Source organism: Sander vitreus, chromosome 7 (genome assembly GCF_031162955.1).
Source record: "Sander vitreus isolate 19-12246 chromosome 7, sanVit1, whole genome shotgun sequence".
NCBI lineage: Eukaryota > Metazoa > Chordata > Actinopteri > Perciformes > Percidae > Sander > Sander vitreus.
In genome coordinates this window covers 27,716,272-27,732,280 of record NC_135861.1, presented here as the reverse complement: position 1 = coordinate 27,732,280, position 16,009 = coordinate 27,716,272, and the positions used below count along the sequence as shown (strand labels likewise).

The 16,009-nt window shown below is 41.2% G+C and overlaps 1 protein-coding gene across 1 annotated transcript; it reads right to left on the bottom strand.

Annotated features, from left to right (window-relative positions):
- Positions 1–5,370: 5,370 nt before the first annotated feature.
- On the bottom strand, positions 5,371–12,757 carry LOC144521279 (PHD and RING finger domain-containing protein 1-like). Its single transcript, XM_078255774.1, has 7 exons — positions 12,098–12,757; positions 10,921–11,004; positions 10,661–10,800; positions 9,744–9,835; positions 9,117–9,316; positions 6,504–6,600; positions 5,371–6,402 (listed from the first exon to the last, which is right to left on the bottom strand). Exons 1-7 carry the CDS (start codon positions 12,245–12,247, stop codon positions 6,365–6,367), a joined length of 801 nt encoding a protein of 266 aa, XP_078111900.1. The 5' UTR covers positions 12,248–12,757; the 3' UTR covers positions 5,371–6,364.
- Between the last annotated feature and the right edge of the window lie 3,252 nt (positions 12,758–16,009).

Below are 16,009 nucleotides of genomic sequence, written 5' to 3'. Positions count from 1 at the left end.
CCTCTGACTGCAGGTGCAAGGCTCGACAAGCCCCTACCAATGAGGCATGTACAGATGCTGCAGGAACGTTCTGTATTATGCATGCATATGTCTTTTCAGCACCGACTTACTCCAAAATGTATTCTGAAATCTTTTTTTTTTTTAAATACATTTCAATCTTGCAATAGGACTGCTGCGCTCACACTAGTGGCAATATGTGTGTGTGCTAAATATATTTAGTAGATGGAAGTATACAGACATCATTCTAGTATTGTAGTAATTGTGTGATACTGTTTATACTTTGTTTTCTTAAAGATAATTGTTTTTGGCCACTCTAGGCCTTTATTCTATAGGCCAGCTGAAGTCATGGAAGGGGAGATAGATGGGGAATGACATGCAGCAAAGGGACACAGGTCGGACTCGAACCTGCGGCCACTGTGCCGGGGAGCAAACCCCTACACATGGGCGCGCGCTCCACCAGGTGAGCTAACCAAGCGCCCATACTGTTTATACTTTTGAAAGAGCTCTGCAGACTTCTCTATAGTTAGATGAGAAGACTGAAACCACTTTATTTCTGTACAGTAAATATAAAGCCACCATCAGCAGCTGGTTAGCTTAGCTTAGCTTAGCACAAAGACTGGAAACAGAGGAACCTGTCCCAGGCAAAAATGTTGACCACTGAACTAAGGGATGCTGCATGCTGTGATCATAATACTCATCATTTTAATAAATTATGTTCTGCATACTGGGTCACATCCTAAAGCCTTTGACACATGACCTTTCTGAGATTGAACCCTTCACCCCCAATTGCCAGAAGCTGTTTGCAGTCATGCTAACATCTATGCTGACTTATTTAGTAGCCCCGCCAATGCACATTAGCCCACATAGCTAATGTCTTAGCCAAAGTGCCTCTCTGCCTCTGCAGCGCTAAGCATCACTCCTGGGAGTGTTACGCCTTCCAGCATCAGTTCCACCACATCAGCAAAATAACTTGAGGTGGAGGGGTTCCATGCTTTTAATTCAGCTTTATGTTTTCATGCTTCTTTAATACGTAAAAGATGTTACATGAATGCAGAACCCATTAAATCCCCTACAAGGTCTACAATAGAACAACTAATGAAAGACGACTTCTGGGAATTAAAGGACTAGTTCAACATTTTTTGGGAAATACTCAAAAATATACCTTTCTTCCTGAGAGATGAGAAAATCGATAACGCTCTCATTTGTGACGTGAGCGTCGATCCTCTCACCGCATTTCCCAAAAAGTCTAGGGCTGGGACGATTCGTAAATGGGTCGACACAAATAATTTGCGTCGACGCGTCAATAAATAAAGTAAATAAATAAAACTTGAGTACAAATTAATTAATGTAATGCGGAACTACTGTTAGATACGTGGGTTCTAGGGACACCTAATCTGTAGCCCCGCCTTAGCTCTGAAGCTAGCCGAGCTCCGGCTACATGCAGTTTTTTGTCAGGTCGATGGTCCAGTGAGTGAGTCAGAGATAACAGCACGAAAGGACGGGTATGGCGAGTAGTGGCGACCCACAAGAGTTAGAGGACCCGCCGGCCTCTTTAAGATCGCAAGTTTGGGAAAACTTCCGAGACTGTATGGCTGCAGCCTGGAGCCTCCCGTGTCATGCACGCTCGTCTCATACCCTCCCGCCAGGTGCCTTCCCCGCCTCGAAAACTTCGGTCTTCGGGTCAGTTACAGTAGTAGGCTACAGGCGAGAGAGTGGTGGATAAGATGAGGACTGTGTGTCGGCGTTGTTCAGCAGTTGTTGGGTATGTGAGTGGAAATACATCTAACATGCTAACACATATCTGACGGGTCACACTATTCCTTTAAATCATTTTTCTTCTGGTTTTAAATAGGTGAAGAAAATACATTTAGGGGCCTTTACATTGTGTGGCAGAATGAATGCACTACAAAGTCTGTATTTGTGAACCACTCATTAGCACCTTATTGGATCACTTAGCATGTCCATGGTTAAGAACACTCTGCCACTAATAAACAGACTCTCTGGAGCAGCTTGTCATTAGAAGTTTTGACCTTAGCTCCTTTGTGTGTTAATCATGTTAAGGTAAGCTTAATTGCTTAAGGAGTCGCAGGCTACACAGCCCAAAGCCCGTCAGCACTGGCCCGCCTCCTTATCCACTCTGCAGTATGTTGTTCCTGTCAGTGAGTCCAGTGAGGGGAAACTGTGACAGGATCCCATTAAGAGTGGATAGGGTGAGTACTGGGTCAAAGCTGGAACAGCTGGAAAAGAAACAAAGGAAAGGACTTCTCAGGAAGTCTGTTTTCACTGCGTCAGCAAGACTTGTTTCAAATATTCAGATGCCCAAAGGCCATCCAAATCCCTGCCACCAGGTGTAGGGATGGTAGAGGTCATTGAATGGTAAGCAGGGTCATGCAAAACAAGGGTGGAGCAAAAACAGCTGAGATCTTCAGAAAAATAAATGATTTGGCTGAAGCGGTCAACAAAAGAACAATGTAGCCTGTTCATCCAGATCTAGCAATAACAGAAAAGCCTTTCAGAAATAGATTAACATTTTTGGCATATGTATGTTTGATGTGTGTTTGAGTGTAATTTGCTCCCGAGCACTAGTTGGTGTATTGTTCAGGCCGAGGCTAGCCACAGGTTCTTAAGTTTATCATGTCAGTAACCACGGGTGGTATTAGTCGAATTGAAGAGGTAAACAGCGCTTTGATTGTGCTTATATAACATCGTGGCTGTTTGTTTTCCTTTTCTGCTGAAGCGTATTGGAAGTGACGGACATTATTGAATATTAACTCTGGTGAGAAAATAAAGCATTATGATATAGTAGTAGATAAAGTATTGGTAAAGACTGGATTGGCGGCTAAAGTATAGAGGCTTAGTCACTACAGCCTATTTCACTTCTTCACTTTTGAGTTGGACATCATCAATACCACTCTCATGTCTGTTCATTAAATATGAAGCTACAGCCAGGAGACAATAGAGGAATGAGTCCTAAATGCCCAATGCTATCCCAATTATTTCCCAATGCTTTAGAATGAGTCCTAAAACCCAGAAATGAGTACGAATATTTGCACTTCTCGTTCTCTCGCTCGAAGTCAATGGGTTTTTGAGTTAGATGCCTACATTACATTACATGTCATTTAGCTGACGCTTTTATCCAAAGCGACTTACAATTGCTATATATATGTCAGAGGTCGTACACCTCTGGAGCAACTAGGGGTTAAGTGTCTTCTGGCTGTAACTTCATATATAACGGACATGAGAGTGGTGAGAATAAGCATATTTCCCAAAAAAGTACAGTAAAAGGTGGACGGTAGCGATTATTAATAATGCAAGTAACATAAACCAACAAACAAGGAACTTTGAGTGCTTTCTTGTGTACACTTGGTTTTACACACCTTACAGTGTCTCAGCTTGGACTTTTTTTGTTCATTCCAACCATCCTGCTCAGCAAACATGTCTGGCCGATGAAGGTGAACATTTGTTTTTCTGTGGACATTGTTTTGAGTGGGAAAAGTAGGGCAAGATGAGCTGCAGGCTTGTTAAGTACCCGCCCACTGAATCACAACATATGCTGATAACAAAACACACACACACACACACACACACACACACACACACATAGCATGGAGCTATTTTGGTAGCTTCTTTCTTGCATCTCTCACAAACTAGTTCTGATGACTAGAAACAACAGATCTGAGAATGTCTGAACTGAGGCAGCCTTTTCTCTCGGGTGCGGCTGGACGAAATCCTGAGAAATGAGACTGAGGTTGGTGTTGCTAGGCGATGGCTCAGTGCTACTGAGGGAGGCGGGATGAGGAAATCCTGCAGACGAACAGAGAAGACATAGTTCTTTTGGCCGCGGTCTAACTACCGTCCATGTCCACCCTCACCATGCTACCTGTACCAAAGTAACTATGAACACTGATTTTAAAGGGTACTTTAGATTTAGACAAAAGATACATATCATTTATCATTTACTTTCTGTTGTCGTCGGAACATTGGTCAGTCCACATTGGTCCAGACTGAAATATCTCCACAACTACCTGATGGATTGCTATGAAACTTTGTACAGACATTCATGTTCCCCAGAGGATACATCTTACTGACAATGGTGGTTCTCTGACTTTTATTTCAGCGCCACCAGCAGGTCAAAGGTTTCACTTATCTGTGAAATATCTCCACATCTACTGGTTGGATCGCCACAAGAGTTGGACCATTGTGGTTTTAATGTGTCCATTATAGGTCCATATAGAGTCTAAAGATACTATGTTACACAGGCTCTGTATTCTGTAGACCACTCACTCGTCCCCTCCCTCCATGAAGTACAGCTGGGCTGACGGTGTACAAACTATATCCCAACATAGGGCCTACTGCATCTAAATCTGTGTGAATGCGTGCATACTAAAACTAAAATGTTATTTATATAGTGCAACCAATGTAAATGATATATTATTAGCAATACGTGCATAATCAAAATGTCTGTTAAAACAAGGATGTATGTTTATTTTAAAACAACCATTAAGTGTTCATAAACCGTATAACAGCCAAAAAAAGGCTAGAGTGTCAAAGTAACAGACTATGCGAAACCATTTTCCGACAGTATGTGACAAATTCTAAAAAGTTACAGACTATTCGTTTCTTTATAATAGGCATATATAAATCACAATCATACTAGGCTGAATATAGGCTACCATCTGGGCCTGCACGGCGGCAGGAAAAAGACGCAGAGTTGTAAGACACCGTGTCTCTACCTTAAGATGATTTTGGTACACCAAACGTAGATTTACGCTCTGGAGTTCGGCTGATAAACTCTGTCATGAGACCCTGAATATCAAGACCATCGAAAAATGTCTTTGTGGACGTGAAGCAGTGCCATGTGTGAAAGTCTACTCTGAGTGATAGTGCTACGGAGCCAGGTGTTCAGGCGGTGAAGAGCTGAGAAAGACCTTTCGGAGCCAGCAGTAGACACTGGTAAACAGAGGCACAAGCATAGGCGCCGATTTAGGTTTTCCTCCATGGGTGCTCACGGGCGCAAAAAAGTTGTCAAAAAATGTTTGCATTTCAGAACCTTAGGAAATGGACAGCGGCGACACTAACACACACGCCTATTAACTCGATAATAAAGCTTTGTGGGTGCTCAGTATTTTCTGTGGGTGCTCGAGCTCCGGAGCACCCACGGTATCGGCGCCTATGGGCACAAGTGGATCAGCTTTTCCACCTCGGTGAAGAGCCCTCTTGTTTGTCGATGTAGAGCTGATACAAAGCCAGCAAGTTCTTTGACTGAGTGGAATGCTTGTTGTTTTAAAATTACTAAAATTATCCCTCTCTTCATCCCACACTCCCCAAACATGACACAAAATGTTGTGGAACTGAAACAACAACCAGAGATATTTATAAGCTATCATTTTATTGTCATCGCAGTTTTAAAGCTTCGCCACCACTTCCCGCGCCTATGGCTGGGCCTGAGTACAGCCTCACAGAGCTGCTAGCGCGGCTGTAGACTAGTCTTGTTTCACATTTAGTATTTAAAAAGAGATGCTGATGTAAATGCTTGCGTTCCACTTCTGATTTGGAAAAACAATGAAAGTTCTCCCAGCACATGATTGTGTGTTTTGCAGATTGGAGGAGGCTTACTTTGAACTCATTTTACAAAGCAGTTAATTAGGTTTACATTTAATTGGACAATAAAACCAATCTAATAATAAAAAGGTCAATGAAAAAGTGAGTGGCTATGGCTGAAGAGGTACAGCAGGTTGTATAATAGGCATAGTGGTTGGTGGTAAGCCACAATGTTGCACTGGGTGACATATTTACACCCACACTGCAGTTTAGTTTGGGTCAATCCCACATTCACCATCCTGGTGCCGTAAATACTTACTATAGCACCCAACGTGTATTAATCCAACACTCAAAATAATCCCAAATAAATGCACTTTTTGCGCCTGGTTGAGTTTTTACGACAAATTACAGCGATTTTTAAAAATGAAATTTTTTTTTAAACCTTTTTTTTCTGGGAAAAGTTATGTCTTTAGAAGGAATGGACTTTGTTGGTTTTGGTCTTTTCATGGGATTCATTGACAGTAAGTAAAGTATAGAATAATGCCAGCCTTATCTTTTTAACAAAAATATTTAACATTTAACAGTCATTTTTTTCAAAGGGTAACAAAAATAGCACTGTAAAAAAAAAAAAAAATAAATAAATATAAATATCAACAGCAGAAGGTGCCTCGGCATAATGTTTATGGCTGGAACTCAACCCCCAACTGCTAACACAATGCTGCCACCATGTGGTCATCTTTAGACAGGAGCACCTTCGTCACACAGCGACGATACACACCAACTTCCAACGTCTACTCTTGTTGATGTCAGAAGCTTCAGGAGCTCAAGTTGCACGCTTCTTTCTTTTTCTCCTCTTTAACGCTGTGAAATAAAAACAACGACACAAAAACAGATCATGTTTAATGAAATCATCCTCAGACTCTTGAAGCTACAGGGAAGTGAACTGACAGTTGATAACTTACTGACTGAAGCGCCGCTGGTGTCACTGGGATGTAGTGCAGCTACTTCATCTGTTGTGACTGCAGGCGTTGATGCCCCTAACAGGTACTTAGGCACACGCTGAGAAACAAGAACAAAAAACAGATCATTTATGGCAGGGGTCTTCAACGTTTCACAAGCAAAGGAGCCCTTAACTCCATGTGCATTAACTAGTACTTTTAGTGTGTATATGTCTTTTTACATACTTTTATGTGTATATTTCTTTCTAATTTGTTGTTTTACTATTTATTTCTTGTCTTTTAAATTTATGTTACTGGGTGAACTGCTGCTAAAAATTATTTATATTATTAATATATTTATGTAGAATTATAGTTTGTTCTTATGTAAAACATGCGGCTCGGGTAGATGTTTGCGATTGGTCACCATGTCCAAACACCACCTCTTAATGTGAACGCACCCTGGGTTGACTGAACTAGCTGATAACCACCGTCGTGACACAGCTTATGCCGGACCGCGGTTGTTAGGGTTAGTGAAGCCGGGCCTCAGGTATGTCATACTGTACGTCACAACTAACCAGTGTCTATACATGCAGGAGCAGCAGCTGTTACCTACACAGATGAACCCAAGAGGGCCGAGAAGTTTCAGACACTAACCGCAGACACCGGCAGTGAGAGACGATGCAGGTGTCCGCAGACGGTCGGCTGATCTGGTGGAAAGGTGTGCATCACTGCTAACTGCAGAAAATGTGGTTAAATGCCATAGCGGGGCCCGTTCAGTAACAGGTTTGTCTTGCACACAGTCTGTAAAAGTAATTAAACCGAATTTTCCGTTGCCCTTTACTTGAAGAAGTTAGTGGCATACTTGAGGTTACCTAAATGAATGATAAGCATGGGGAAAGTAAAAAGGCATGCATTTTTTTTTTATGTTTTGGGTTTTCAGTATTTCACACATCTTCTTGATAAGAGGGTTCACATACCTCCCATACTATCCAATTTGTTTTTCTCACGGCTCAGGTGTCTATGTTCTAAATACAAATTATGAATTTGACTTACTGTATTTCACTGATCTTAGTTGATTTACGGAATATTTAGTTCAATTTTGAGGTAATCCTAAGAGTTGATCTAAATGAAGAAACCTAGGTGAATTCATTGGTTGCTGTTTTCAGTAACAGAGCTAAGCATCCGTTTTTCTGAAAAAAAGATTCCCGGTCATTTCTTAAAAGTAGTTCAAAAGCTCGTATTGCTGTTCTGAAAGGTATTTCCAGAATCCTCAAAGACTCTTTTAAGCATGTGCTGCACGATAAAAAAGATTTTTATCCCGTTTCGCCAGTTGTTGACTGCGTTTCCTAATCCAAACTGAGATGGTAGCCAAAGATGGCATGTCCTGGCACTATTTGTATAATTAAAATGTTTTATTATCAGTAATATTTGTTTATATCGATGTTACTTTCTATTCATTTAAAATTAACAGTGTGTTCATATTTTTCTTGTGTAATACAAAACGAGCTAGCAGATCTGTAATTCCTGCAGACCTGGATCGTAAATAAAGTCGCAACTTGAGTAACTGGTCAAAAATCTCTCTCTTTTTTTTTTTTTTTTCCATGCAGCTAAAAGATTATTCCTTCATCCAGATGGTTAGAAGAGTCTCTGAGGGCTGAGAAATACTTTTAGAACAACTTCAGGTGTTGTTAAATGACTTTCTGGGTTTTTCACTACTGTTAAATACAATCTTACTGGCAATAATGTGAAATATGTTGATGTTTCAGTCATATGGTTGGGCCTTAACTGTTTGATTTTAGAGACACACTGTACTAAACTCTAATATTGTGTATGTACACATCTTGTCACCTGAAATGCACACCTTTGAAATGATTTATGCTTTTGCGTTAAATCTACGCAGTGGCTACGAACATAGGTACGTGGAGACACGGACCCTACGCTGTAGCCTGACGTGCTCCTCTTGAAAAATGTAACCAACTCCGGTGGATTTCTGAGGACTATGGTTAACTGCTCCTCAGGTCTCTGCAGGGTAAATCCAGACAGCTAGCTAGACTATCTGTCCAATCGGAGTTTTCTGTTGCACGACTAAAACAACTTCTGAACATACTCACGTTCCACCAACACAAGTTCCTTCCCGAGGCTATTTTGCAGCGGCACCGCGGCGGCTTTTCCCGGTGCTTAACACCGCCCAAGTCCATTGTGATTGGTTTAAACAAATGCCAATAAACCAGAGCAAGTTTTTCTCCCATCCCGGAATGTTGTGTGGACTAGCCAGACCCTCCTCCGCAGCGGCGCGGTGGAGGAAGGTCTGGCAAAGCAAGACTACTCCCACTATGCCTCTAGAGTCGCTACTCGCTCCGAAGCTCATCCCGTCACTCTCTCACTCGCTCTACCACAAATTTCCCACACGTCAGCCCTGCTATTCCCTTAATGAAATCAACGCGCACACCAACGCAGAAGAATAAACTTCAGGCCACTTACGTAGGCTACGGCGAAAGCTCTGCATGGAGCCTCCGCAGACAAGTTATATCATATAGAGAGTGGGGACCTCTTCATTTTCACCTTATGCTGTCACATGATAGTGTATCTATGATACTGTATCTATACTACTGCATATCTGTGTAATGTTGAACTGACCCAGGAGGTTTGGGGGCCAGGATGAGGATTGCTGCTGGCCCTGCTCTGGATCCTCTGGCTGTGTTGTCGTTCGCGGGAGCTGCTGGGACGATTTATGGTGGAGGGCCGAAGGCGACCGCTGGTAGACGTAGTTTCATCTGCTTCAGCTAGGAGGTCTGTTAATTCTCCATCACTGATCTCCCCCTCCACCACGGATGGGTCTGTACGGGGACAATTTCACAAAATGAAAAACTATATTTCCTGTAATAATCTATCAACTTGGAACAAGGGGGAAGAAATCCTGCACTCTGCTCTTGCCATAGCATTACTGTTTATTTACAGAGAACTCCGGACCATTATTATGAGTATTATAAACAACAAACACAACCGTGTATTTAAGCCCAGTTGTGTTTGTTGTTTAAAATACTAAAACCAATGGCTACCTGGTAGACAGGAAAGACACATTCATCAGGTACTACAATTGCTTTGGAAACTGGTTGGCAGTAATTTGTATTAAATGGGCTTGGATATGCAAAAACACCAGTCTGGTTCTTTAAAGAAGGAAGAAGCTACAATTTCAACAATAAATTATTGTGAAAAATAGTAGCATGAGGATAATGTGTATTTTAGGTGACAGGTTCTCTTTACCTGTATGCTGAGCACTGACCGCACACTCAGGACACATCCAGTCACCGTCAGGGCCTGTGTTTAAAGATGGTGTCAAGCACTCCATATGATACCTAGAAGCAATAAGTCAAATCACAGTTCTGTGATTAGGTACCTTTAACATGTATTTCCAGCAGCTCCAACAGGGCTTGTAGGTGTTTCAGTAGGGCTGGGCAAGATATCGATATTATATCGATATTGTGATATGAGACTAGATATTGTCTTAGATTTTGGATATCGTAATATGGCATAAGTTTTGTCTTTTCCTGGTTTTAAAGGCTGCATTACAGTAAAGTGATGTCATGTTCTGACCTTACCAGACTGTTCTAGCTGTTCTATTATTTGCCTTTAGCCACTAAGTTATTAAATACACGATTGATGATTATTTATCACAAATATCTTGGTGTAAATATTTTGTTAAAGCACTAAATGTCAACCCTACAATATCGCTGCAATATCGATAATGAGGTACAGTATTTGGACAAAAATATCGTCACATTTGATTTTCTCCACATGGCCGAGCTCTGGTTTCAGTGATATAAAACGTCAGTAGAAGAATGTGTCAAAGTCAGTCAAGTGCAACTCACTATTGTACTCAATATAATGATACTGCAATGACTAAAATAAACACTGGTACTGACCATTATTCAGTACCATTCAGTGCATTTTTTGCCTTTATGCGATAGGACAGCTTAGACATGAAGGGGGAGAGAGAGGGCGAACGACATGCAGCAAAGGGCCGCAGGTCGGAATTGAACCTGCAGCCGCAGCGGCGAGGACTGAGCCTCTGTACATGGGGCCCACGCTCTGCCAGGTGAGCTACCCAGGTGCCCGGTACTGAACATTTAAGAACAAAATGCTGCTGAATAAAACTGTAAAATGCTCCAGCACTGCCTTACCCTGAATCACAGCGGATGCACACTAGCAGCCGGTGCCTGCGGTCGCTGCGTCCACATTCCTCACAGATAACAGCATTGCTCCCCTCCTCTTCATCATCATCATCATCATCCTCCTCCTTTTTCTTCGTCCTCACTTTGATCTGCAGCAGCACCACAAACAGTTCAGCCCCCAAACACTGCCCACATATTTCCATACATTCCCAAATACTTGGATTCCTTCAGGACACTGCAGAAAAAAATAAAATAAAAATAAAAATTACCTTCTTTTGAATGTCCCCTCCAGGACACCATCTCTGGTGGATGAAAGCAAAACTGCTCCGATCCACTGGGCAGGTGTTGGCTGTCTGAGATTCAAGACGGAGCAACAAAATGTTTCAATTTCAGCAACAGAAATATGTCCCTTGATGGTTATGGAGCTTAGCTTAGACATAATAGTGTTTTACCTATTATTTCACATTCTGTATACAGAAAAGAAAAAGTGAGGTATTGTAATATTGGAGGCTCATGCTTCTCATGTAGGGCTCCAATCATTATTTTTATCTGGACTACAAAAACCCAGAGCCCAAGGTGACATCTTTAAATTACTTGTTGTCCCATCAACAGTCCAAAACCCAAATATATTTCATGTACAATGATAAACAGAGAAAAGCAGCAAATCTTCATGTTTGAGAAGCGGGGAATGTTTGGGAATGTTTGCTTGAAAAAAAAATGACGTAACGTGATAATAGCTGACCTAAATAGTTACTGATGAAAAGTTTTCTGTCTATCGACTTAAGTTTATGATTTAGCTCTATTGTTCAGGTTGATTTTAAAATATTTTGCTGCATTAACTATCTTTAAACGACCTTATACTTGTAGTTGTAGTTTGTAGATCACACATAGCCTACATGAAGCAAGATTCTCTATGTCCATCCCAATTTTTTCTGGTTGAATTCAATTTGCACATTGATACAACCTTTATGACAAAAAAAATAAAAATAACGCACACTGTTATAGGCTATATAAACAATTATTTTCTGTAGCCCCTGAGTAAGTTATGTTGACATATTGATGTCATTGTTTATGTACATCTTATATTTTATATTGAATTTACTTTTTTATTTTACACACACTTGAAACTTTAATTGATGCCCATGACCTGTTGAATGCCTGTCTGTTCACAATGTTTAATAAAGAATAAAGTGGCAGAATTGAAAAAATGTTAACATATAAACTTGTCTCGAGATATTGATGTAAATATAGGCTTCACTATTACACTGTGTGTGTGTGTGTATATATATATATATATGATATCTTGCACATATCTGACATCGCAGAAGCAGGTTTGTTACACCGTATTGGCAGAATTGAATATTATTCTGATAAAAGTACAAATAAATGTGGTTAAGACATGACCTATTATTTGCTACACTGGGAACATGTGAAGAGTATATTTACCTGGGACCATTGCAGAATACATTCAAGGCAAAAGACATGCTGGCAGTTCTCCAGAGAGGCCACTGCTTGCTTTTCAAAGGGGCTCAGACAGATAAAACATTTATCTGCACCCTCTCCACCTGCTGTGTTCAACACGGTGGACTTATTCATATTTTAAATAGCATTGGACAAGAAAGTGTCTCTTTATATACGATTTAACGGCCTTTGTGACAAAAATAAAATCTACATATGACTCGACTTTGGGTTGGGTGTCGGAGTTTCCTGTGACCTGTAACATTGGCTACCTAACCGCAGATATTGACATTAGCTAATGCTGCTGGTTCCAGACACCATTTTTTAGCCCGTAAGTTACGACTTCAAGTCACGACTCACGACTTGGTAGCGTTCCAGGCAAAGTCATTGGTCAAGACAAACCCTTCTAGCTAGCGTTAGCTAGCCGCTAGCTGATACTAGCGATTTCTAGTCGGCGGCATATTTTGGGCTTCATTTAATAAACATAACCTGTAGTAGTACACAATCGTATGTGTATAGTTTTGATTACAATGTGCGGAATTACTTTACGTTGCCTATATATGTCTATTTATTTCTATTTCTCACTGTTAATCACCGGCGTCTGTACAGCGTCAACAGGGGTCGCCATTGTTGTGACGTCAAAAACTGTAACTGGGAGTACTGACTGCGGTCACGCCATCTGTGCTTCGGAGAAGCGCGGTCACGCCATCTACGCTTAAAAATATATTGCGCGTCTACACGAGGTTGCGTGGTATGCTCAAGGTGTATGCGATTGGTGTCGGCAGACTTTTAAAAGATATTCATAATAAAATAAATAAAATCAAATTGTTTTCTGCAAACTCCACCAGATTATTGTTCTTCATCTCACAAACTACCACTGTGGTGATTTTCATGTTGTTCTACCGTTTTATTATTTAATAATTGCCTGCCAAAGTCCTATATTGGAGGTGCCATAATAAGACTTTGGTCCATAGTTTCAGGCAATGACTGACATATTTGAGTACAGTGCATCACTTAATACACTCATACTGAAAATCAAACACTGTTACTGTATCATTTTGGAGATTTTTGGAAGCAAAGTGCCATTCAGCTGCTGTAAAATGACTAAAAATATTAAACTTGAGGTGCCATAAAAAGACTTTGGTCCATAGTTTCAGGCAATGATTGACATAGTTGAGTACAATGCATCACTTAATACACTCATACGGAAAATCAAACAATTGTACTGTATAATTTTGGAGATTTTTGGAAGCAAAGTCCCATACTTCTGCTATAAAATGATACAGTAACAGTGTTTGATTTTCAGTATGAGTGTATTAAGTGATGCACTGTACTCAAATATGTCAGTCATTGTCTGAAACTATGGACCAAAGTCTTGTTATGGCACCTCCAATATAGGACTTTGGCAGGCAATTATTAAATAATAAAACAGTAGAACAACATGAAAATCACCACAGTGGTAGTCAGTGAGATGTAGAACAAGAATCTGGTGGAGTTTGCAGAAAACAATTTTATTTTATTTATTTTATTATGAATATTTTTTTTAAAGTCTGCCGACACCAAGCGCATACGCCTTGAGCCTACCACGCAACCTCGTGTAGACGCGCAATATGTTTTTAAGCGTAGATGGCGTGACCGCGCTTCTCCGAAGCACAGATGGCGTGACCGCAGTGAGTAACGGGAGTACAACGATCTGGTACGAGTTCAAGAGTAGCTAGTAGTAAAAATTACGGGTTTGACACCATACTAATACCGTGTTTTGACCTCCTTTCGCCGTCAGAACTGCCTTCATTCTTTGTGGCATTGATTCAACAAGGTGCTGGAAGCATTCTTTAGAAATGTTTGCCCATATTGATAGGATAGCATCCTGGTGTGGAGGATGCTATCCTATCAATATGGGCAAACATTTCTAAAGAATGCTTGGTTGGTGGTGGTGGTGTAATGGCATAACACCACCACCAGCAGCAGCCTGCCCAATGGTAACAAGACATGACGGATCCATGTTCTCATTCTGTTTACGCCAAATTCTGACTTATACCATCTGAAAGTCTCAACAGAAATCGAGACACATCAGACCAGGCAACATTTTTCCAGTCTTCTACTGTCCAATTTTGGTGAGCTCGTGCAAATTGTAGCCTCATTTTCCTATTTTTAGTGGAGATGAGTACCTGGTGGGGTCTCCTGCTGGTATAGCCCATCCGCCTTAAGGTTGCGCGTGTTGTGGCTTCACAGATGCTGCAGATGCAGATGCTGCATACCTCGGTTGTAACGAGTGGTTATTTGAGTCAAAGTTGATCTTCTATCAGCTGGAATCAGTCGGCCCATTCTCCTCTGACCTCCAGCATCAACAAGGCATTTTCGCCCACAGGACTCCCGCATACTGGACATTTTTCCTTTTTCAGTCCATTCTTTGTAAACCCTAAAAATGGTTGTGCGTGAAAATCCCAGTAACTGAGCAGACTGTGAAATACTCAGACCAACCCGTCTGGCACCAACAACCATGCCAGGCTCAAAGTTGCTTAGATCACCTTTCTTTCCCATTCTGACATTCAGTTTGGAGTTCAGGAGATTAGGCTCGTTCGAGATGAGCCAGGTCTGCGCAGAATCGATCACCGGCAATCGCCGCCCAATGCATGCCGGTTAGATTTGTGTCCGACTTGATCCCATAGACAGTAAAATGAATGGACACATCGACACCGTTAGACTTCAACGGAGACCAGTGAAGTCAATTAGAAGCACTTTTCCGGTGATGGCTGAGCGTTACTGCGCAGCCTCAAACTGAGCATGACGACGTAGATGTGACGTGAGCAACCTGTCTGGAAGTTGGAAGTCTTCTGGTAGCTGTGCCAAGAGAAATCTCAATCATTCCCAATCTTGCAGAGACGGAGAGCGTAGGTATATGTAAGGAGATAACATAGGCACAGGCTAATTATTGCTAACTAAAATGCTAGTTAACATTAGTCTAAACTGCCTGTGCAAGCTTCCCCTGACTATACGGTAATTTCTCTACCGTGCGACAAAAAGTTGCGTGGTTATGACACAATCGTTAGCCTATTTTTACAAAAACTGCTGCTATAGGGCCATAACGTGAGGTACAAGGTAATGGAGCCTTTTATACATTGTTGTGTTTCCTTAGAAATAAACAATGGACAAATAAAGTATTTAAACGCTTCAGATGTAAAGTTATTCGCTGTCAAAGTGACGCCAAAATGAATGGCAGTCAATGGAATGCTAACGGGAGGTGATGGCTTATTAGCAATGCATGTTGACGTCATGCACACGTGGGCAACGATAACCTCACGAGATCAAGGCGGCCGCAGGTTTGAGACGCAGGCAGTGCAGTTGCTTTTCACCGACTGCAAGACCCAGGCGGACCCAGGGCATGCTGGGAAACGCCTGCCTCTTAGCCAGAACGAGAATTTTAACAGGTAATCCTTTAATTAGGAGTGTAGTGTAGTGAAGACTTTTCTGAGAATAAGGTCAATATGTTCATACACTGTGTCATTTTGTGTTCAGGAAATATAACAAATGAAATAGTTATTATCCCCATTCAAATAGCTAACTGCTAGCACATTTCATCTCACATTTCATGTTCCGCGCTACACAAAAAACATCCGGTCCCGTTCTTTCAAAATAAAAGCCGCAAAATCACAATTGTAACAGTAACTTAAATGCAATGAGTCATGATTTCAAAAAGACAATTTCAAGGCTGAATTTTTAAAGGGAGTCACTAAAATGTTACTACAAACTACCAAAGCTACATTACCAACCAGTGAAAGTGGGCAATAGCTCCAAGTTTAACTGGGGGTGAATTTGATAAAGTGGTTAATATTTGGGCATATGTAGCCTGCTACTAAATGATAATATCAACTGATATAATAAGGTCCTGCTTTATTACCC